The 23,466-nt window shown below is 36.0% G+C and overlaps 1 protein-coding gene across 4 annotated transcripts; it reads right to left on the reverse strand.

Moving 5' to 3' along the window:
- Positions 1-4,328: 4,328 nt before the first annotated feature.
- Positions 4,329-10,288, reverse strand: LOC131159686 (protein C2-DOMAIN ABA-RELATED 11). 4 transcript variants are annotated; one of them, XM_058114772.1, is made up of 4 exons: positions 10,060-10,288; positions 7,155-7,274; positions 6,123-6,218; positions 4,329-4,973 (listed from the first exon to the last, which is right to left on the reverse strand). In XM_058114772.1, the coding sequence occupies exons 2-4, from the start codon at positions 7,263-7,265 to the stop codon at positions 4,677-4,679; spliced, it is 504 nt and encodes a 167-aa protein (XP_057970755.1). In that variant the 5' UTR covers positions 7,266-7,274; positions 10,060-10,288; the 3' UTR covers positions 4,329-4,676. The 4 variants fall into 4 exon arrangements, with proteins under 4 accessions (XP_057970755.1, XP_057970756.1, XP_057970757.1 ...); XM_058114773.1 differs by having other exon boundaries at positions 7,155-7,285; positions 10,060-10,277; XM_058114774.1 differs by having other exon boundaries at positions 7,155-7,315; positions 10,060-10,269.
- Positions 10,289-23,466: the final 13,178 nt, after the last annotated feature.

Here is a 23,466-nt window from a genome sequence, read left to right on the forward strand (position 1 = left end):
TTATATGTTATCAGAACTTGGTTGGCTTGGTTTAGGCTAGCACTTGCACGATATCGCTGCTATGTGTTCATGATCATCATGATATTGTGTTAACGCTGTTGTACGAAGTAGCATGAGGACGGATAGTCGATGTGGCATTAAGAAGTGTGAGTGCCCCTAGTGTATGGACCAGGTCTGGCAGACCCATCGGACTTACAGACTGTACTTTTGACTTAATAGTGGTCAACCAACCATTGTCAGGTCCTGCCTTCAGGCCATACAACCTAGTCATGTGGGGGTAATACATGACAATAGTCAGCTAACCTACCAGGGTTGTTTTCGTATTATTACTATCATATGAGATGAATTATGCTTGTAGAAATCCAGTATATTCTGCTATGTTATGATTAAATATGTTTTTCTCAGAAATGATTAATACAGTTACTAAGCATGTTTACGCATATAATTCTATGTATAACATAGAATTACTTATATTGCCACACACTAGTATTAGTTTATTTCGCTTGCTGAGAGGTGTCTCACCCCAAATTACATGAAATTTTCAGGAGCCCCTGATAGGAGAGCGAATAAAGCTCTGCTGGGATAGATTCAGCTGACCTGCCCTTTTTGAAGGGTAAGTATTTTGTTAGGGCTAGATGGTTTTGGTGAGAAGTGGCTCTAGAATTCTTTTTGGTATGTATTTATAAACACAATGGATATAGTAAATCTGTTACTGAAATGAACGGTGTTATGTTTATGATATTAAGATTTTATGTTTCCTACTGCTTAGGCTTTCGTATTGTGTTTCTGGTATGTCCCTGGTACCCATGGGTTCAAGTTGATTATGACCTATTCGATTTGATATGTTAATATTGTATTTTATTATTTAAAAATAAAAAAAATATATATGGAAATTAAACAGGTCGTTACACACAATGCCCATGGAAAGAAAGTAAGTAGACAGTTTGGAATTTATGAACTCACCACCTCCATCTAAATGAAAAATTTTATTTGCTTTTTGAATTGTCTAGCTACATAATTTTCAAAGGCTGTATATGCACTAAAAAAAAAATCAGATTTCTAATGTAAAGGAATAGTCCATGTATACTTAGAGAAATCATCAACCAAACAAGCATAATATATGAATTTTTCAATAGAAAGAGTAGGAGCGGGTCCCCACAAATCACAATGGATTTTTTCAAAGGTACTAGTACTTGAGTGTTTTGAACAAGAGAAAGGTAGCCGACTAAGTTTTCCTATATGACAACTATCACAAAGACGCTGTGGTTTTGTTGTCCCTACAACATCAATTAATCCTTTATTTTTTTAGCCTTTGTAAAGCTGAAAACGGGGATGGCCAAGGCTTTGATGCCAAAAATATGGAGTGTTAGATTTGAATCGATGAGAGAAATATGATTTTGGTGAAGTTGGTAGGACATAGAGGTCAACCTTGCGTTTCTTTGTCATCATTACTTGTCCCATTTCCCTTTCCTTAACACAAAAATCAACATTAAAAAATTCACAATTAACAAGAAATTGAGTGGTTAACTGACTTACAGAGAGTAAGTTGTTTGTTAGGTAAGGCATCATTTAGAGGTAAGGCAAAATTTTTTTTGTTTTATATAAGAGTCTCGAATAGCAAGCATTGAAGACTCATCTCCAATTAGTACTAAGTCAGAGCCAGAATATTTTCGAAGGTTAGTTAACATGTTTGACTTACCAGTCATGTGGTTGGAAGCCCTAGTGTCTGTAGTCCATTCTGTGTCTATAATGGTGTTGTCCAGCATTAATGTTGCAAGTGCTTGTGGACTGTCATCTTGAGAAACTGATTTCTTTGGTACCCACCGGCATATCTTTGCAATGTGGCCCATTATGCCACAATATTGACACTGTTGGTCACGATACTTGTCCCTCTCGGCATTCACCTGGTGGTGGAGGACACCACTGTGTATTTGAATGAGGGGTATATTTTATGTAAACTTGCCTTGAGTCCCTATTTTGTTGTGCCTAGAATCCATGTTCGGTTGATGTGAATTTTTATGTTGGTTCATGATAGCTTGAAAAGTTTGATTGGGGACGTTGTTGTTGTTGTCCATAAAATGCCACTTGATGAGTGAGGGATGTAGTTTGACCATCGGTGTGGCTAGAAAACCAATTGCATCTTTGATCGAAGTTTTGGAGTTGAGAGACCGACTTAGAATAAGATGGTCTCGAGGGCTTCAACATAGTTGTTGTGAAGACTTCATATTATGGACCAAGACTAGTAAGAAGACAAAATACCTTTGGTCTACAACGAGCTTCCCAATTGCAGCTAAATTGTCATAAAGACCTTTGAAGATGCGAATGTGGTCTATGATTGTTATGTGATCTTCTTTCCGAAGATAGGTAACTTGTTAACGTAAAGTAAATTCATGCTCTTGCGAGTCTTGGGCATATGCATTTTTGAGAGCCTCCCACACTGCATGAGTTGTGTCGAGGCCAACAATGAGTCCAAGAGTCTCCTTAGAAAGTGTCCCAATGATCCACCCTCGAAGGAGATGATCAGTCTTTCATCATGCTATGAAAGCATCTATTAATTGAGGAGTGGTGTCAACTACATTTGTGGGATTGCTTGAATTTGATGTGATGTATTTTTTAAGTGCAAGCTCTTCATTTGTGACATGGCCCACTAATTCTTGGCTCTTAGCAAGAGCCAATGCTTGCTTACGCGACAAGGGATAATTTTTTGGGGTGAGTCTAAGGGTGATGAAGTTGCCAACATTAAGGGATAATGTAGTCATGGAAAGGGGCAAGAGAGAGAGAGAGACAGAGAGAGAGAGAGAGAGAGAGAGAGAGAAATAAAAACAAGGAGCGGAAGGTAAGCAAAGAGATTGAATCATGCAAGAATTGTGATTTTGTTTTTTTTGCCTAGTGTTCACAATGGCTCTAATACCATAAAGAAAAAATGAAACAAAGGATTTGAAAGAAAGAATAATTTTATTTCAATGAATGACAACGTGAACACTTAGGGTATACAAAGAATATTATTTAAAGGACATACATAATACATTTGTGAATTTTGAATTCCATAAAGTTGGGTGTATATGCGATTGGTATCGAATCTTCAATCAACACCAGTCAACACCTTTGATGAAACCATTGATGGTTTGCTACTAAGTTCTATTGTATTTGAAATCATTGATGTAACCGTCGACGATGTTGTCGACGGTTTGCTTCTGAATTGTTTTCTGTCTAAAATCGTCGATGTAATTGATGACGGAATGATCCTTGGTTGAATCAAAACCACTGACGGTTTGATGAAACCATCGACAGTTTCCGTCGAGTGTCAGGTCTGCGTGTTGATTGGAATCTTCCTTTTTTGGTTTGATTTTAGTGTCGTTTGAACGATCTTTATACTGGTTGGATTCTTCCTTCTTTGGTAAGAGTTTAAATCTATTACCTTATTGATGTGAAGTATCCTGATTTGTAGGAGTTGCTGAGTTATCCTTATGGATGGAATTTATTGGTGAGAGGGCTCTATCATCCCTTAATGGCTCTCCTCTAATTGGGCTTAGATTTGTGGCTTTAGTGGAGGACTCAAGTGCGTTGAGAGGGCCGAGTAGTGATGAGTTGCTAATACTTTGCCCATTGAAGGAAAGAGGTTTCTCCGCCTACTAAAGGAGTGTTTAGTAGAATCCTTAAGTGGGTTACTTGAGACAATTACGCAGGCAAGAATAACCGAACCTTGTAAAAGCACAGTTTTATTCTTTCTTCTCTTAACTCTTTAATTTAAGTACATTTACATTCATACATACTTATTGTGAATATTGATAACATTTACATATTTAGATCACTTGCTTAATTGTGATTAAAATTATTTAATTGTTAACTTAAATTTCTTAAAATATCCAATTCACCCCTACCCTTGCGATTAGACCTCAACTCACAGTTAAAACTCAATACAAACATTGGTACTATTGTGTTCCTCATATCTAAACCTAGGGGCTTCCCTTTTAGGTGAAGAAAATTGAAAGAAACCAAGAGAGCAAGGCCCAAAAAGGCATCTCAAGAGAGTTTTGAGCATGAGGGGTTTTAGAAGAGCCTTTTTTAAAACAAATATAAGACCATTTCCATGAAAAGGCTTTGGATTTTAAGTGAGACCGCAACAAAGCATTCCATCCACTCTTCCTAATGGTAGTGTGCTATTTGATTGAATTGAATTTCAATACTTCAATAGCTACATTATAGGAATTAAAATGCAATGACCAAATTAAGTTTAAGTGGCAAATTCTGTGATCCCGTTTGTCTTTGTTTTTTTTTTTTTCCCTATAAATGTAAATATAAAAAAATAACTAAAATTCAAAAAAGCATAGGCAAAGTATACATAGTTCCATTGCCATTCAACTAGAATTATACAAATATAAAGTTTATACAAGATCAATCAACCAGCTCAAACAAGATATACAATCAACTACAAAAAAGAAAAAAGAAAATTATGTCTATTTGTAGGAGTAAGGCAGATTGCATCTTCAGAGGGCACTAACAATAGAAATGGCTGTTAGATCATGGCGAATTCACACCTTGAAGATGCAAGTTGGCTTAATCTAGTAAAATAGTAGAGCAATTTACCTAGATCTGACCAAATATTTCCAAAACACATCTGAATTTGGTCATCTATTAAAATAGTAGAGCACCTATGCCCAGGCCATCCTACGCTGCTATTTTGAGGAACCAACTGGAGGGTTGATCAACTTAAGCTTCAGCTCTATCTCCCCAGACTCCACTCCACAAAGTCTCAGCCAAACATCCTGCACAACCTCACCATTTATACAACAAACTGAGCTTTCCCTTACAAGACAGTTGTCACTGTCCGGTACAACTTTCCTCAATGTCGTCTCGCCGGAAGAAACCCCTAAGATCCGCTTCAATCTAGCAGCAACCAGTATCGGTTGAAGGCTGAGATGTGCATGTCCCATTTTGTCATCTGGCTTGAAACGGTCTTTATCAAACACTTGCTGCAGAGAAGATAGAGAGAGAGAACATTTGATTATATATACATGCCTTGAAATCTGAACTGTTCAACCAATGGTCCCATTGATCCAAAAACAGAAAGGAATTGAGCAGATGAAATAATCATTGAGATTGAGTTGGATTGTGTAATGAAATATAAAGTATACAAAGATATAATAATTTTAAAAAAGCACTCATGCAAATGTCGTGTTATTCCATGCAACAAAATAGAATAGGAATAGACATTCCCATTATCAAATTTGGGATAATCAGTCGTTATCTAGTCCTTGTTATGGATTAAACAAAAATTTTGAATTTGACATTTGTTTTATGATGACAACACTTTTTCTTTTGTAAATTATCAAAACTGATAACATCACCATTCAATTCCTAGGAATGGACATTCCATGAACCAAATGTAACATTAATGCATTTACAGAAAGTAATATCGGTTCTGAAAGAGCACAACTGACACTCTCCTGTGCAGGTGGATGAACATACTGCCCAAAATAAATTATAGATAATTTTCATCTTTCTTGTGGCTGGTAATCAGTACAGGATCTTAAACAAAAATACAAAAACAGGAGAGATGTGCAATACAATAAGAACAAAAGCAGGGGAAAGGGTAACTTGCAAATGGAGAAAAATTATACAAGACATTGATGCAGAATGCAATCACAGCAGAATCATAATCATCTGCTTCAAATGATATTACATTTTAGTTCTGGATAAGAAACTCTCCATCAACCTACATTTAATAAAACCTCTGCATTTAACAAAGCTCAGTTCCCTCCAATATTTTGTTTTGGAACACACTAACAAAATAAAACAAGAAAACAGACACCAAGTGCATGCACAGAATTCTATGAGTTGACTCTGCGAGAAGCTCTGGTTTTTCAAAGTGTCAAATATAAATTGAATTCAAATCCAAAACTGGGATTTACACCGTGTTGCATTTCTTTGAGAAATGAGTCACTACAAACTAAATTTGTCACAATGTTACAACTAAACAAATTCTTATGACTATAGTGCTCTTAAGGAGAAGAGCTATATGACTTGAAGACCAAACAGTTGCGGACTTAAAATAGTTATTCTCAACTATATGACTTGAAGACCAAATAGTTGCAGAATTAAAATAGTTATTCTCAACTTACCAAGTTTAGAGCTCCAACAGGTTCAGTGAGGGGGATACTTAGTTCTTCATTCCATACAGGATTAAGGCAACTGTTTATCACCTTGGTCTTTGCAGTCTGATACAGGAAATACACAAATTTGCTATATAAGTATTGAAATAAATTAAGCTGATACACTCCTGTACAACTCAAGTAAAAATCATTTGGCTAATATTTTTATGGACAATTTAATTGAAGATCATGCAACATTCTACATCTAAATTATCTAATACATCCAATCATGCAATATATTAGAGAATATGAAATGTATTAGTATGTCTAAGAAATAGAATATTGAAAAAGGATAGGAAATAACGTTAGAAATGAATTTCAATCCTCTCATTCCATCAATTAAATAATAAATATGATGGAAAAATGAAGTGGCAGCTGAGTCGTTGACTTAGCTTAGGCGGGCCCTCAAACTTTAACTGGGACTTCAGTCAAGACGCATGGAAAAGCCAATTTACCAGTTAAACGAAGAAGAAGAAACAACAACACTGCTGGCTTGTAATTCTAGCAAGGAAAAAGACTTCTCACCAATAAAATCAATATGACAATTGAAGGAAAATGAAGGGAGGACGTTATGCAGCTAGCATGTCGTCAAAAGACTCAAAAGTAATTTGGCAGCATTTGGAAGCATTTAAAAGGAAGTAACTTGGGAATTTATAAGCTAGGCTCACAACTCCATTTCCATCTACTTCCTTTTAAACATATACATATTTAACAAGAAATTGAAGAAAGAACTCAAGTCACCAGTCCAAAACGAAACCATGTGCCTATATCATACCTAGCAAGCTTAACAAATCAGCTACGAGTCTCATGCTAAATGGGATGTCTAGTCCAGACCATTATTACATGAACATACTTTAATTCACTACATTCAAAATGACCAAGCACTAGTGTTGCACATACAAAAAAGGCAGGGAGGAAGAATAAATAAACAAGGGAAAAGAGTCAATAGTAACTGCAAAGACCATTAAAGAAGAGTTGAAAAATCATAGAGCATGGAATAACCTGATTTCCCAGCTTGACTACTACATAAGGATCGCTACTTTTGAAATCCCTTATCACCAACCTTCTCCCTTGCACAACAATTACTTTAAGCAGGCCCAGCTGATCCTCCATAACCGAGTTCTACAGTTCCACTAATGAATTAACTTTAGAAAGAAGAATCACTGCAATTAACAATACTCACCAGTTTGGAAAGACCATGAGGACAATCACAATACAACTACAACAATAAAAGAGTGTTCAGGGGCCACAAATCTCCCCACTTTTGTGAGGGAAGGGGGAGGGTCATCACAGTGTACCCAGTCTTCCCATACTTTTATGCAGAGAGGTTGTTTCCCTGGACAAGAACCCATGACCAATTGGTCACAAAGGAGAAACCTTACTATTGATCCAGGTCTGTCCACAATGTGACTACAATGATACATATAGAAAAGAGCCCATTTTCCGTCCATTTCTGTGTCCACCTTATGACCCCTGAAATACCCCCTATTTAATTGAATAGAAAAGCTAGTGACAACTTTGGAAAATATTATGATTCTATAATTAACCACAATTACATGTAAAGAGCATATCTTATTAGTAAACCCATACTTAACAATATATTTTCTTTGATGTCTATTTTTAACATCCTAAATAACCCATATAAAAATTCTAATTTCAATTAAAAAAATTATTATTGCTCAGTTTTTTTTCTCAACAGCTTACAACAATTCATAGAGATTAGAGAGCAACATTTTTGCTATTCGTCACAACAAAACCCTTATGGAAAATTCTCACAACTGATGAGGAATTTCATGATTTTTGGAATTAGTTGATTTTTTTAAACTCAATTAATTCGAACAAATCATGAGATAAACTTTTTGTAATGGCTTTTGTCAATGCTTGATATGCATTGTTGACCCATAACCTAACAACTTAAACTTTTAGGTATAGTGCCCATGGTTTTAAATCGCCGTAGCGGGTAGCGTAACGTAACGGTAACGGGTGTAACGGGAAGCAGGAGTAGCAAATGTTACATAACGGGAAGCGGGTGTAACGGCCGTGAATTTTTTTGAAGCACGCACAACCTTGTGCATATTAGCGTACTTGCATGTTCTAAACTTTTAGCCATTCTTAGAAAGGGTTTTAGTGTATTTTGGACCTTTTAGTTCGAGTAACTAAGTTATTTGGTAAGGGCAACAAGTTTACATTTGTTTTAAACCATAATTTGATAGAAAATTACATGTGTGCGCGTATTTATACTTCTCATTGTTCTTATCTGTGATAAATTCTTATGTGTGCTAAATGAATTAATAAAATAAAATACATTATACACTCCATTAATCTATTAGACACATAAGACATACCACTAATATAAATATAAAATAACTAGAAAAGAAAGAAGGTTGAAGTTGAAAAATAAAGAACATAAATATCACATTACTAATATTATTAAAAAAAAATTTCCTAACAAGTTAGTGTTTTGAAATTGTTAATTAATGCATCTATTGTGAGTATTTAAAGAAATAGTAAATTTTGCATCATTGTCATCCTCATTATAATCTTTTCCCCCTCTTGCGACTTGGTATATTGAGAATGATATATGAAAGAGAGAGAAAAAGTGAGAAAAAAAAGTAAAAAATAAAATATTTTTTTGGTGTAACAATCCTGTAGCGGTTACGTAATGGCCATAGCGGCCTTTACGTAACAGTCGCGGTCCGTAACGGCCGTTACGGCCGTGATTTTTCTTCCCACCGATTTCGCGGTGTGTAACGGTATCGGTAACCCAAAAAACCTTTACATAACGGCGTTACGTAACGGTCGCGGCCTTTATTTAAAACCATGATAGTGCCTTTTACTATGGTATTGAAGCTATGCCCCCCAATAGGTCTTTGGATCTAGCCTTTGTTGCCCGCATTTAATCTACTTTGGTTAAAAAAATTAAAATGTTTCCAATATGGGTGTCATTCATTGTTTGTTTATTTCACCACATGCAATCAAGTCACCCGCACATGTAAGGGAGCTTTAACTATTAATGTTTGATATACATTGTTGGCCCAAAACCCAACAACTAAAGCTTTTCACTAAAGCGTTTATTCAACAGTTTTCTTATGATGAATATAATTTCCAAAGACTAAACTTCATAGACAAAAAAAGAGAGTTTCATTAAATTATAAAACAGATAAAAAACAAAAAATCGTACAGAACCAACCTATTATTAAAAAAAATAAATTAATGAGAATGTGTTACACGAGTTGCATGCAATGACTTCTTGACTAGTAAAGAATCAAGCAGATCATCAAATCAAAATCCGATGCTGTACGAACAAGAAATAAGAGCAAAATGAACAAATATGAATTATTTAATATTAACAGAAGCTCCCCAAGTTAACTGGCATGACTGATTTAATTCTTAGTAACCTGAAGGACAAGTTTACATTAAACATATTGGATATAATAGCAGCAAAACAAGTAACTCTCCAGACTTGAAAAAAGAAAAAAAAAAATTACATAAACTAGATGGAAGTAACTGAACTACATGGAAATTGCGTCTTATCTTTTTTTAAATAAAAAATAAAAAATATAAGTGCAAAAATAGTTCTGAGCAAGACAAACCCTAGACCAAACCCAAGATACTACAAGATACTTTTATACAAAAGTAGGGAAAAAAAAAAAAAAAGGAACAGCATTTTGTACTCCATCCAAACACAAGTCCGAACCACCGACTCAATTCAAAGGAAAATACAAAGGATTTAAAACAGAAAAAAAAACAAAAAACGAAAAAAACACTATAAGAAGTAATTTTACTCTGCGTATGGCACATAATCAGCGCACAAAAGCTTGAAATCAGACCCAACAGACAGAAGAACAGACGAAATAGAAAACGCAAGAAAATTTACAAAAGTAAGAAATTTACAAAAGAAACTTACAGGTCAAGAAAGAACAGAACGGGGTCAAAAACGATTTTGGGTGTGCTTAGATTCGTCTTGTTGGCTTTTCCATCACCGCTCTATTTGTAAAGCAGGAAGAAAGAAATGAATAAATGAAAGACGTCGGAAAATGGAACCCACCGGCAGCAGCAGGTAGCAAGTATTCAACTCGGGCCTTGTTTCCATGCGCCCAGTTGTAAACGGGACCGCCAAGTGTCAGTAAGTTTCCAGACCGTAACAAGGCCTAGTCAAGATAGAATGGTCTACGCGTCAACAATCGGTCAGCTGAGAAGAGGTAAAGCATCCTCTATATGACTACGTTGCTTTTGGTTTTCAGAAAAAGAATAGTAATTCCTTAGCCCTAAAAAGTGAGCATCTCATCTCAAGGGAAGGTTAGATAATCCAATATCACAATATTAGATGATTTACTTTTATTATTTTGAACAATTAATTCACAAATTGAATATACATAGTAATATGGTTAAATTAAAAAAAATTATATAATGTACCAAAAATTATATAATGTACATATCGCTCTGTCTACATGTATCTGTTGTGTTGATATCAAACACGTAATGAGTGAGTTTCACTTCTTTTAACATCATATTTATCATGAGTTGGATCCACTCACTATGTGTCTGACGTCAACACAGTAGACACATGAACAATAAGGAGGAACAAACGCATTGTATAATTTCCCTAAATTTAGAGAATAGAAAAACCACTAACAAGTCTAGTTCATATAACTTAATATAAATATCACTGAGATATTCTCTTTTAAGTAATGTTTGAATGTTGGGAAATGTATTTAAAAAATAGCCGACAAAGATTACAAGCCTAATTCAACATATTAAATAGAACCACTTGTTGGAATGGTCAAAGACAAACAAGTAACGCATATAAAACTTGACATATAGGCAATGCCTATATAATTTGGACAGATGACTAATACCAACACGGTCTGACAGATAAACAATGTTTATGTTACTTAATATATAGGCAATATTACTTGATAGAAGAGCTCTGCTCATTTATCTGACAAATGAGTTTTGCTCACATACCTGACAGATGAGCTCTGCTCCTATACTTAACAAATGAGTCATACTTATAGCCAATAAGCTTTGCTCATAATCTTGACAAAGGGTTGATGCTTACATAATCCAATAAAAAAGCAATGTTCATATTACTTAATAGATAGGCAAAGTCTATATTACTCAATAGATGATTCTAGTCATATACTTGATAGACGAGCCCCGCTTACAAAAATAAGCTTTGCTTATAATCTTAATAATGGACAATGCTCATTGAATTCAACAGATGAACAATGCTCATATGACTTGATTGATAAGCTCTAATCATGCAACAAACAAAAGAAAAGGAGCCTAGTTGGCTCAGATGAAAGAGGAGGAAGTCATGCTTAGTTAAAAATTATGGTTGTCTAAGTCCTCTAGGCACCTGATCGACTCAATAAAAGAGGAGTATAGGGACAATTATGCTTAGTTAAGAATTTTGGTATGTTTGGCGAAGAAAGCACCAACAAAATCTTGTTCGGTCTGAGGCTTGCTCAATTTGGGCATATTTTACTCGGCTTGACCACATCCTACTTAGAGTGAATACATCTTACTTAGCATAACTATATCTTGCTTAGCTCAACCAAAACTTGCTCAGCTCGACCATATCCTGCCTAGCTCGATTAAACTTCTATCTGGCCTAGTCAAAGGTAAAGAATCTTTATTCAGTTAGAAAAAGAAAAAGTGTTTACTCTTCCTAAACAAAGAAAAGTAGTTCCTAGGCTTAGAAGCAGGGGAGACAATTGATAAGGCAGAGAATATTTGCTTGGATCAGGGGACACTAGCAAAACTCTTTCACAAGATCAATGAGCACTAATGAGGCCTAGTAAAAATCAAGGCATGAAATTTTAAACACTTAAAAAGAGATAATAAAACATTCATAACCCCTAAATGAAATCCGAATTAAATGCTCATAAAAAATCTTAGGGAATAAAAATCCATAACTCCCATATAACTCCTCTATAATTGGAGAAAAGAGAACTAATAGGAGGGAGGCTTAATAGTTCTAAAAGAAAGACCCTAGGAAGAGGTAAGACATTCAATAAACACCTAATTCATATAGTATTATCATTCCATACTTACCTTTCCATCCTAATTTTAGTATCAAAGTGGTCCTCCAAAATACACTATTGGTCCCCCAAACCATTTTAATTCTCCTTTCTAGGGAATTGAGGACGTGATCAACTCAACAAATGACGGTCTAGATTTTAGTTGCAACTGTTGCACTGTAGAGACATGGAAAATATAAATTTTGAAATGAATTAAGGAAATGAGTAAAGGGAAGAAAAGAAAGAAGAAAAGAAGGAAAAATGAATTTTTAAAGGGAGAATCTACAGGGCTTCATCGACGAGTGCCTTGAGCTTGTCGACGAACTACCTTTTTGGGCCGTCGACAAGGACACGAGTCTTGTTGACGAAAAGATACCAGGAGCAGGAAATTCAGGCTATTAAGGGTTCGTTGACGAATTCATTATCTTCGTCGACAAACACCCTTATGCAGTTTGTTGATGAGTACACGTGTCTCGTCGATGAAGCCATGTGGCCAGCCGTCGATATATATATATATGCAAAAATCACAGTTTTAGTAAGGGTTTTAGGTTCTCCTTTATTTCTCTCTCTGAATTTTGGTATTCCTACCTTCTCTCTTCAAATTTAGCTCCGTTTTTCCCTGTTTCGACGATCAAAAGTTACCACGTTGATCTTGGGGAAATTCTTTATAACTTAACCGGAGCAGATTGTTGGTTCGGAATTCTTGGGCACCATCCCAAAATCAGGATAAGTGAGTTATTTTAAGGTTTTCACGAGTATTAGGTATTTTTGGACCCAGGAAATGTATTAGATGTTAATATACTGGAGTTTGATTTGTTTAAACTAGGGTTGATATGGTTTCAGGGTTTGGAGTTTTGGGACTGATGCTGTACACGTGGTTTAGGATTTTAGCAGGTTTCCCAGGAAAAAGGTTAGACGATAAATTAAGTCTGTATTTTCAAAGAAATGTACTTAATAAATAAACAGTATTTAATTTTGAAATTATGTATGGTTTAGTATAGTTCTTGGGAATACTAATGTTAGGTAGAGAAAACAGATTTATTATTATTTTGTCAGAAAAAAAAATGTTTTTCAAGTCAGATAATATGTTATAGTATAGTACTCACTTATGTGTGGCTTGAGTATAGATTTTTACTGCAATTAATAGCAAGTTAGAATATTTCATCATGATTTAATGATAGTTTTTAGAAAAGTTATAAACAATACAGTAATTATACTCTTATTATATTGTGATGTTCAGTCGGCGCAGATGTCGAGATATTCAGCCGGCGTAGATGTCGTAATTAAACATGTTATAATAGTTATTTAGAAATATTACCATTACAGATTTTACATAGAATTATGAAACAACTATATAATAGTATTATGAAATGTACTATATGATAGCAGAACCCGAATGGCTTAATTTAGATTTAGAGCACGGTACCGTAACTATCAATTCAGGCAATGCTACCACACATCTCAGATAGAGTGTAGGACTGGGATAGTTGATTGTGCATCAGTGTAGGAGCAGGTGCCCCCTAGCAGTCCGGACTAGGCTGGGCAAGCCAATCGTACTTACAGACTTACAAGTTTAACTTATTGTGGTAGGCTAGCCATTGTTAGGTCCCACCTATGGGCTGCTCAACCCAGTCATGTGGGGGTAATACATGACATCAGCTAGCTATCCGTCCCGGGTGTGATTTTAGTATAATACAGATATAGCAGATGATTTTTATGTATACAAAAATTTAGTATGTCACAGTATGCTATTTGAAATATGATTTATTCAGATTGTTTTTTACAGAATGGTTTTATCAGATTTGTCAAATGCAATTGAATTATGTACAAGTTTTCCTTATTTAATAGATATTATATACCATGTTCAGTATATGTTTACAATACAATGATACTCATGTTGCCACACACTGATGTTAGTTTATCTCTCTTACTGAGAGGGATCTCACCCCAGCATTACAAACATTTCAGGAAACCCAGATAGAAGAGCGGACTGAGCTCTGAGGTAGAGGAGGTTGTTTAATATTAACCTGTTTGAAGGGCAAGTTGTGGGGTTGTGTTCAGGATGGATTTTTAGGGTTATGACCCTAGGATATAATGGTTTTTTTTTTGGGATGACTATATGTGTATTTATGGACTTAGTAGAACTCTAGTATTGTATATATATGGTTGTGTAAATTATAGTTTCCACTGCATAGACGACTTGTATGTATAAACGAATATATCCCTGGTACCTATGGGTCCAGGTTTGACTTTGTTAGTATGTCATGGTATCATAGTTATTATGATAATTATTATGTAAAAAAAATAGTTGAAATTTTGGGTCATTACGGTTTGGTATCAGAGCCTAGGTTGCTAGGTTCTATAGACTTTAGTGTACAGTGGAAACAATACTAGAGTATAGGAACATAATTTTAGTGAGTCAAGATTGGAGAGTTAAGACGAGAATTTAGGGTTTTGTTCTCTAGCCTGGAAATAGGATTTCCGTGGTGGTTTTTGTGTTTTTCTTGGAATGACAATTTCAGGAAAGTCATAGAAAACTATTGTCGGGTTGTGTTTCTAAATTGTAGGATTGAGTCTTAAATTGGGAGTAAGGACATTAAGTTAATTGATGATCTGAGATTTTAGCCAACTAAATATATATTAGTTATGTTAAGAAGATAGGGTCCTCATACTATGTTTATTGTTTTTTCAGGATGGACCTTGGAGGTAGCAATACTCACGCTAGTGGTGATGATGGCGTGGGGCCCTCTAGTGCGGGCGACAGTGATTCTGATGCCGTTTTGCATAGCGTAGCTCAACGGGTTATGATTGAGATTGCATAGAGCTCTATGGAGCAGGGAGGCCCATCTGCAGATCAGGGCTATACCATAGAGAAATTCACTAAAATGAATCCTTTGGCATTCTCAGGGGGAGTCGACCCTGCAGTTGCTAAAAACTAGGTGCAAGAGATGGAGAAAATACTGATGGTGCTGCATTGTATAGATGATCAGAGGGTCTAGTATGCCACCTATAAATTGACTAATTGGGTAAGACTGGGAAACGTTCAGGGGATCATAAGCTTTCTAGGTCTGGCGGGGTACTACCAGAGCTTTTTAGATAGGTTTTCTCGATTATCAAGTCCACTGACATGGCTCACAAGAAAAAATGTAAAGTTTGAATGGACTAACAATTGTGAGCAGGGCTTCCAGGAGTTGAAGCAGCGGTTGGTCTCTGTACCGATGTTATCTATTCCATAAAAAAGGATGAATTTTTTATATATAGTGATACATCCCAAAAGGGTTTTGGGTGTGTGTTGATGCTGCACAGGGGGGTTATTGCATATGCCTCTCGGCAACTTAAGGAATATGAAAAGAACTACCCGATATATGATAGTGTATGTTCTAAAGATCTGGAGGCATTATTTGTATGGTAGGAAGTGTGAGATCTTCACTGATCATAAAAGTTTGAAGTATTTCTTCACCCAAAAATAACTGAATATAAGGTAAAGGAGATGGCTAGAACTCATTAAAGACTATGATTGCACTATCAGTTACCACCCAGGGAAAGCAAACATGGTGCCTGATGCTCTGAGCCGGAAATCAATGGGAGCAGCATTGTTAGCAGCGACGATCCAGCATTCGATCCAGATGGATTTAGAGAGGCTTAATGTGGAACTAGTAGAGGGTGATCACCAGGCATTCATTACCAATTTGGTACTATATCCTGCCCTATAAAAAAAGATTAAAGTTGCTCAAAGGGATGATGCAGAATTAGTAGAGCTAATGGGTAAAGTGCAGGACAGTTAGGGAGAGGAGTTTAGTATTTCAGATGATGGAATTGTGCATACCAACAAATGCTAGGATTAAGAAGACTATCATGGAGGAGGTGCATAGATCCCTTTACACAATGCATCCTGGCAACACTAAGATGTATCCAGACCTCCGAGAGTCATTTTGGTGGAGTGGCATGAAGAGGGAGATAATTGAGTTTGTGGAGCAGTGTTTGACGTGCCAATAGGTAAAGGCCGAGCACTAGAGACCGGTGGGATAGTTGCAGCCACAACTGAGTTTATGGAGCAATTTTTGACGTGCCAGCAGGTAAAAGCTGAGTACTAGAGATTAGCGGGACAGTTGAAGCCACTTTATATCCCTTAATGGAAGTGGGATCATATATCTATGAATTTCGTTACGAGATTACCACTGACATTTCATGGATAGAATGCCATTTGGGTAGTTGTAGACTGACTGACGAAGAATGCTCACTTTCTCCCTATTAAAGTCAACTACTCTATGAGCAAATTGGTAGAGTTATATGTACATGAGGTAGTTCAACTCCATGGAATGCCAGTATCTATAGCTTTAGACCGAGACCCACGTTTTACGTCATGGTTTTGGAAGAGTTTGCAGGAGGCTTTGGGGTCTCAGTTAGCATTTAGAACAGTATTTCATCCTCAAACTAATGGGCAGACAGAGAGAACAATCCAAATACTAGAGGATATGCTATGAGCATATGTGATGGACTTCAGGGGTAATTGGACCCAGTTTATGTCACTAGTTGAATTCGCGTATAATAACAGCTACTGGCCAGCATTGGGATGACACCTTACGAGGCATTATATGGTAGAAAGTGCTGCTCTATGCTACACTAGGATGAAATGGGTGAAAGATGAGTTTTGGGGCTAGATGAGTTCTGGGGCTAGAATTGGTGCACCAGGCATATGATAAAGTTCGACTTATTAGAGACAAAATCAGTACAGCCCAGAGTTGGCAGAAAAGTTATGCAGATACTCACCATCAGAAGTTGGAATTTGATATGGGAGACCATGTGTTTTTGAGAGTAGCATCGATGAGAGGAGTTATGAGGTTTGGGAGGAAGGGCAAGCTGAGCCCTAGGTACGCCCATTCGAGATACTTGAGAGAGTGGGTCCAGTTGCCTACAAGTTAGCTTTACCACCAGCACTATCCAGGATTCATAACGTATTCCATGTAGCTATGTTGAGGAAATAAGTTTTAGATTCCTCCCACGTGATCAGTTTTAAGGAGATAGAGCTTAGAGACACTTTAGTATATGAAGAAATACTAGTGTAGATTCCAGATAGTAAAGAACAGGAGTTGCGCACTAAGAAAATACCACTAGTAAAAGTCCTGTGGAGGAATTATGCAGTGGAGGAAGCATTGTGGGAGCTGGAGGAGGATATGCGACAGAAATACCCACATTTGTTGTAATGGGTCTAGCATTAGCTAGAAAAGGATAATAATATAGGTAAGGAAATCATGTAAATTTATTTTGTTTTATGCAGGTTAATTAGTTGTATGAAATGGTTTCTATTTTTTTGGTTTTGGGAGAATTTTGGTTTGTTATTTTAATCTCCCAGAACCATAAATACAACCACGGTATTCCTCCGCCATAAGTGTAATAAAATAAGTAGCAAATTTTCCCCAGGGGATGGTGTATAGCATTAATAGCAAATTTCATGGACGAAATTTTTATAAGAAGGAGAGAATGTAAAGACTTGGAAAATATAAATTTAGAAATGAATTAAGGAAATGAGTAAAGGGAAGAAAAGAAAAGATAAAAGAAGGAAAAAGGAACTTTTAAAGGGAGAACCTATAGGGCTTCATCGATGAGTGCCCTGAGCTCATCGACGAACTACCTTCTTGGGCCCATCGATGAGGACACAAGTGTAACGACCCGAAAAATAACGATATTTAAATATAAAAGAGAGAGGGAAAGGGAAACAAAAATAGAAGGAGGCAGTAGGCCTCATCGACGAACGCTTCGCATTCGTCGATGACATTGCGTTTTGGAAGGAAAAACCCAGAAGTGGCACATAGGGACTCGTCGACGAACACAGGGAGTTCATCGACGAGTGCATAAGGGAATTCGTTGATGAAGCCCTATGTTCGTCGACGAGTGCTTAAGGGAATTCGTCGACGAAGCCTTGTGTTTGTTAACGAGTGCATAAGGGAATTTGTCGATGAAGCTACGCCTCGTCGATGAGAAAATACCAAGAGAGGTTTTGGGGTAGCCTGAATTTCGTCGACGAGGGAACAAGGTTCGTCGACGAAATTACTGAAAGATTCGTTGATGAGATGACGTGTCTTGTCAATGAAGGTCGCAGTATAAATAGTGAAAACTTGGATTTTTATCTCATTTTCAGATTCCTCTCGCTCTCCTCTCTCTCTCTCTCTCTCTCTCTCTCTCTCTACGTCCCTCTCTCACTTCTCTCTTCGTTTTCAGGCCTGTTTCTCGCCGGATCGAAGATCTGAGGCTACCACGATGCTCCTGGCAAGGTTCTTTACAAGTCTGCCAGAGTTGATTGTTGGAAAAGTTGGGTTGGATTTCGTCCCAATCTCAGGGTAAGACATTTAATTCAGTATTTGCCTTTCCCTCAGTTATAAGAAATGTTGTAGGTAAGAAAGTACTGATGTTTTGTTCTAGGGATTTTGTTTTCAGGATGTTGAGCTAGGAACCTTACAGGTATAGAGCCAAAATTTTATATGGGCTTTTCAAAGTTAAGGTAAAGGAAATATGTTATGTTAGGAGTTTTCATAATGCTATAAGAGATTTCATAGACACATATTTATACCAGTTTATTATACAACATTTTCAGAATATGAGTTTAAATGCTTGTGTGGCCTGAGTAGATTTTCATGGGATGAAAAAATTTATACACCTTTTATAATGTATCATACTATATTGAATACACCGATATAGACAATATATACAGTTTATATAGTTTTTCCCAGTATATGGAGTTATACAGAATATACAGATATAGTTATATATTCACAGAGATTATACAGAGAAATTTACATGCATATACAACTTTTATACGAATAGTTTCATGAAACAGATATATATATATATATATATATATATATATATATATATATACATATACATGTATACAGTTTTACTATATATATTATAGTTTATATAGAACATTATTTACAGAGTTATAGCATGCCATGTTTCCTATTACCATAACATACAGAGTATACAGACAGAGTATATAGACAGGGATACAGACAGATATACAGAGGTAGCATTAAGATGCTACAAATACAGTATACAGAGATTACAGTATTTTCAGTACAGAAAGATAGTGTTATGGTAATTTTGGAAACATGATGAAAACAGTAAAATAGTATATATGTATATAGTATTAGATCCCTGGGGAGAGATTACAGACAGATACAGTACATATATAGATTACAGAGCATGCTACCGTTGTTATATGCAGATAGAGTGCAACCACATATCTCAGATAGTGTGTGGGTATCGTCAGCCGTGCTCAGAGAGGTTGCAGCTCCCCAGTTCACTAGGTGGAGGGGGCCGATTTGATGAGGTAGTAGCCAATCCCGAGCCTAGGAGTGGATGCAGTTTGGCGGGACTGAGGTGGAGTAGAGTATATTGACTTATCTAGAGGGCCGACCAGATGAAGTCCCACCTACGGGCTGCACAACCTTGTCATGAGGGGTCAAATCATGACATACAGAGTCCTAGGGAATAAGTACAGTTATGTATATGTATACAATTTTACAGTATATGATGAGTATAGTATGATATTATCAGTATGAAAAGTAAAAAATACAGACGATACAGTATATTTTAAATTGAGAAAGAAAGATATGCTTTACAGATTATTTGTTACATTACAATTAAGTTATTATTTTAAAAGTAACTTTAACTTAGTTGCCACACACTAGTAATAGCATATTTCCACTTACTGAGCATTGTCTCACCTTATTATTTTAACATTTTTCAGGTGAGCCAGTTAGGCAAGCAGATCAGGCTCGTGGATAGAGAGTAGTTTGATTACCCTGGTTATAGGGTGAGTTTTTGTCAGAGTTGTGTATATTTTTGAGTAAATGATGCTGGAGGGGTATTTTTGTATGGCTATAGTCTGTATATACTGGATTTTGGTATTGTATAGTATATATATGAATGGTTGTATGATATGTGTTCCCGTTGCTTAGGTGTGGATGTAGATACACAGATATATATATATATATATATATATATGAAAAAAATGGTATGAATTTTGAGGGTGTTACAATAAGTCTCGTCGACAAAAAGATACAAAGAGTAGGAAATTCAGGCTATTAAGGGTTCGTCGACAAACTCATTATCTTCATCGATGAATACCCTTATGCAGCTTGTCAACGAGTACACGTGTCTCGTTGATGAAGCCACGTGGCCAGCCGTCTATATATATATGCAAAAATCACAGTTTCAGCGAGGGTTTCAGGTTCTCCTTTGTTTCTCTCTCTAAATTTCGGTAATCCTACCTTCTCTCTTCAGATTTGGCTCTGTTTCTCCCCATTTCGACGATCAAAAGTTACCATATTGATCCTGGGGAAATTCTCTACAATTTAGCCGGAGCAGATTGTTGGTTTGAAATTCTTGAGCACCATCCCAAAATCAAGGTAAGTAGGTTATTTTAAGGTTTTCACAAGTATTAGGTATTTTTGGACCCAGGAAATGTATTAGATGTTAATATACTAGAGTTTGAGTCGTTTAAAGTAGGGTTGATGTGGTTTCAGGGTTTGGAGTTTTGGGACGTTGTACGCGTGGTTTAGGATTTTAGCAGGTTTTCCAGGAAACGGGTAAGGGGATAAATTAAGTCAATATTTTCAAGGAAATGTACTTAATAAATATACAGTATTTAATTCTAAAATTATGTGTGGTTTAGTATAGTTCTTGGGAATATTGATGTTGAGCAGAGAAAACAAATTTTTTATTATTTTGTTTGAAAAATATATGTTTTTCAGGCTAGATAATATATTATAGTATAGTACTCACTTATGTGTGGCTTGAGTATAAATTTTTACTGCAATTAATAGCATGTTAGAATATTTCATCATGATTTAACGATAGTTTTCAGAAAAGTTATAAACAATACAGTAATTGTACTCTCATTATATTATGATGTTCAGCAGGCGCAGATGTCGAGATATTCAGCCTACGTAGATGTCGTGATTAAACATGTTATACAGTTATTTAGAAATATTATCATTACAGATGTTACACAGAATTATGAAACAACTATATAATAGTATTATGAAATGTACTATATGATAGCAAAACTCGGATGACTTAATTTAGATTCAGAGCATGGTACCGTAGCTATCAGTTCAAGCAGTGCTACCACACATCTCAGATAGCGTGTGGGAGTGGGATAGTCGATTGTGCATCAATGTAGGAGCAGGTGCCCCTTAGCAGTCCGGACTAGGTTAGGCAAGCCAATTGTACTTAGAGACTTACAAGTTTGACTTAGCTTGGTAGGCCATCCCTTGCTAGGTCCTGCCTATAGACTACACAACCCATTTATGTGGGAGTAATACATAACATCAGCTAGCTATCCATCTAGGGTGTGATTTCAGTATTATACAGATAGAGCAGATGATTTTTATATATAACGAAATTTAGTATGTCACAGTATGCTATATGAAATATGATTTATTCAGATTTCTCAAATGCAATTGAATTATGTATAAGTTTTCCTTATTTAAAAGATATAATATACAATGTTCAGTATATGTTTATAATACAATGGTACTCATGTTGCCATACACTGATGTTAGTTTATCTCCCTTACTGAGAGGTGTCTCACCCCAGCATTACATACATTTCAGGAAACCTAGATAGAAAAGCGGACCGAGCTCCGAGGTAGAGGAGGTTGTTTTATACTACCCTGTCTTAAGGGTAACTTGTCGAGTTGTGTTCAGGATGGATTTTTAGAGTTATGACCTAGTATATTATGGTCTTTTTTTCGCGGATGACTATATGTGTATTTGTGGACTTAGTAGAACTTTGGTATTGTATATATATGGTTGTGTAAATTATAGTTTCCGCTGCACAGACGACTTGTATGTATAAACAAGTATATCCTTAGTACCTATAAGTCTAAGTTGACTTTGACTTTGTTAGTATGTCATGGTATCAGAGTTATTATGATAATTATTATGTAAAAAAAAATAGCAGAAATTTTGGGTCATTACATGCACTTTTCCTTTTTTTTTTTTTTTTTTTTATCCAATTCAAATTTCCCTCCATTACATATGCTTACTTGGAAGACACCTTTTACGTTTGTGACAACAAGAGTCTCACTATAACAATGTCATTTCAGTTTCTTGCAAAAATAAAAAATAAATCACGTGACTACACCTAGAGGCTACCACATGATCACATTATTTTCACTTAAAAATATTTTACTTCAAATTTTTATTATATTTTATTATTTAATTTTAAAATAAACACCAAAGAACTTTTCCTTCCCCTCTTATCTTCGTTTTAGTGCATAAAGAATCCCTAAAGGCTACCCTTGCCACATACTCCTTCTTCCCAATGCTACTATTTCTAGAAAATTGCCTCGCTTAGCCACTTTTGCACCAACAACACTTCTCTCTCTCTCTCTCTCTCTCTCTCTCTCGGAAGCTCCTGACCTCTTATGATTGTTGGAATTAGTGTGATCCCAAGAGGGAGGGTGAATTGGGTTTTTAAAATTTTTTTGGCTAATTTAAACAATTCGCCGATTTACCACAGTATCAAATCTCATTCAACATGTATATGTGTATGTAAAGCGAGTTTAACAATAAAAGCAAACATACATATGTGCAGTATCTTATTTAAATCAAATGTGTGTATGAGAATAATTTCGACATTAAATAAACATTCATACACATGCTGAAATTAAAGTGCAAGAATTTAAATAAGATAGAAAGAGCGACACCAGATTTGTTATCGAGGTTCGGCCAAACTAGCCTACATCCCCGCCCTGGACTTACCCCCAAGGATTCCACTATACCTGCTCATTTAACCGGGCGGAGCAAAAGCCTTTTACATCCTCTCCTTATGGGATGAGGAAAACCCTAACTCAATTACTAGGCTGAGCCAAACTAGTCTCACTTGCGGGGCTGAGACTCCCCAGTTCAATTCTGGGCTAAATCGAACTAGTCTCATTTACGGGGTTGAGACTCCCCAGTTCAATTAACGGGCTGAATCGAACCTTTACGTGAAAATTATTTTTGTACATGAAAATATGCTTTTGAAATACAAGCAGAGATGTACACACTAAGCTCATACAAATACACACTCCAATGATGTGAAATAATGCTCAGGGGAGTAAGGGTGCTTAACTATATTTAAACCCAAATAAAAAGTTTTCTCCAAAAAGATATTTCAATAATAATATAAGAGAACCTAGGGTTTTTCTCTTTCAATGATTTTTGCACAACTATAATGTGTGTGAAAAATGAGTACTATGTTCTCCAACAAAGATCTATTTAAATGAAAACTACTCG

The sequence above is a fragment of the Malania oleifera genome, chromosome 7 (assembly GCF_029873635.1).
Source record: "Malania oleifera isolate guangnan ecotype guangnan chromosome 7, ASM2987363v1, whole genome shotgun sequence".
Lineage (NCBI taxonomy): Eukaryota > Viridiplantae > Streptophyta > Magnoliopsida > Santalales > Ximeniaceae > Malania > Malania oleifera.